Source organism: Phaethon lepturus, unplaced genomic scaffold (genome assembly GCF_000687285.1).
Source record: "Phaethon lepturus isolate BGI_N335 unplaced genomic scaffold, ASM68728v1 scaffold54511, whole genome shotgun sequence".
Classification (NCBI taxonomy): Eukaryota; Metazoa; Chordata; class Aves; order Phaethontiformes; family Phaethontidae; genus Phaethon; species Phaethon lepturus.
The window spans coordinates 1-1226 of NW_010520929.1; the positions used below are offsets into that span (position 1 = coordinate 1).

The following is a 1226-nucleotide window of genomic DNA, read 5'->3' on the forward strand; positions in this document are numbered from 1 at the left end:
AGGGATGGAGCCGGCCGGCCCCTGCCGGGCGCCGCTGCTTCCCGCCAACGACTCTTACCACGGCCGAAACTGCAGCGCCGAGGAAGGGATCTACCAAGATGCCACCCCCCTCTCCGGGAAGATCGTGCTCGCCGTCGTCCTGGCGCTTGTCACCCTGGCCACGGTGCTCTCCAACGCCTTTGTCATCGCCACGGTCTACCAGACGAGGAAACTCCACACGCCGGCCAACTATCTCATCGCCTCGCTGGCCGTCACCGACCTCCTCGTCTCCATCCTCGTCATGCCCATCAGTACTATGTACACTGTGACCGGCAAGTGGACACTGGGCCAGATCGTCTGCGATATCTGGTTGTCCTCGGACATCACCTGTTGCACGGCCTCCATCCTGCACCTCTGTGTCATCGCCCTGGACCGCTACTGGGCGATCACTGATGCCGTTGAGTACTCCACGAAACGGACTCCCAAGCGGGCAGCGGGCATGATCGCTCTGGTGTGGGTCTTCTCCATCTGCATCTCCATGCCCCCTTTGTTTTGGCGGCAGGGGGAGGAAGGCCGAGGAAGTCTCTCACTGTGTGGTGAACACGGACCATGTCCTCTACACCGTGTACTCCACGGTGGGAGCCTTCTACTTCCCCACTCTGCTGCTGATAGCCCTCTACGGGAGGATCTACGTGGAAGCCAGATCGCGGATTTTGAAGCAGACGCCAAAGAAAGCAGGTAAAAGACTAACGCGGGCTCAGTTAATCACAGACTCCCCGGGGTCATCCTCCTCCGTCACGTCCATAAACTCCAAGGCCCCCGAGGGATCCAGCGAAACGGGCTCTCCCGTGTACATGAACCAGGTGAAGGTGAAGGTGTCGGATGCCTTGCTGGAGAAAAAGAAGCTCACGGCCGCTAGAGAGCGGAAAGCTACTAAGACTTTAGGGATTATTTTAGGAGCCTTCATCGTCTGTTGGCTGCCCTTTTTCATCATCAGCCTGGTGTTGCCCATTTGCAAGGACGCTTGCTGGTTCCACATGGCCATCTTTGACTTTTTCACGTGGCTTGGATATCTCAACTCCCTCATCAACCCCATCATCTACACTATGTCTAACGAAGACTTCAAACAAGCTTTCCACAAACTCATACGTTTCCGATGCACAAGTTGAAAATTTTGAATGCGATGTGTTCTCCGGGGCTGCCCCCACGCACGCCCCTGCCCGACGCCACAGGTAGGCGCGTACCCC

General features: G+C 57.4%; 1 protein-coding gene across 1 annotated transcript; it reads left to right on the forward strand.

The window, feature by feature from the left end:
- The first annotated feature begins 4 nt into the window (after nucleotides 1-4).
- LOC104615505 (5-hydroxytryptamine receptor 1B-like) lies at nucleotides 5-1205 on the forward strand. Its single transcript, XM_010297537.1, is given in 2 exon segments — nucleotides 5-544; nucleotides 546-1205. Coding segments are annotated over 2 exon segments (1143 nt in total). The 3' UTR covers nucleotides 1149-1205.
- The last annotated feature ends 21 nt before the right edge of the window (nucleotides 1206-1226 follow it).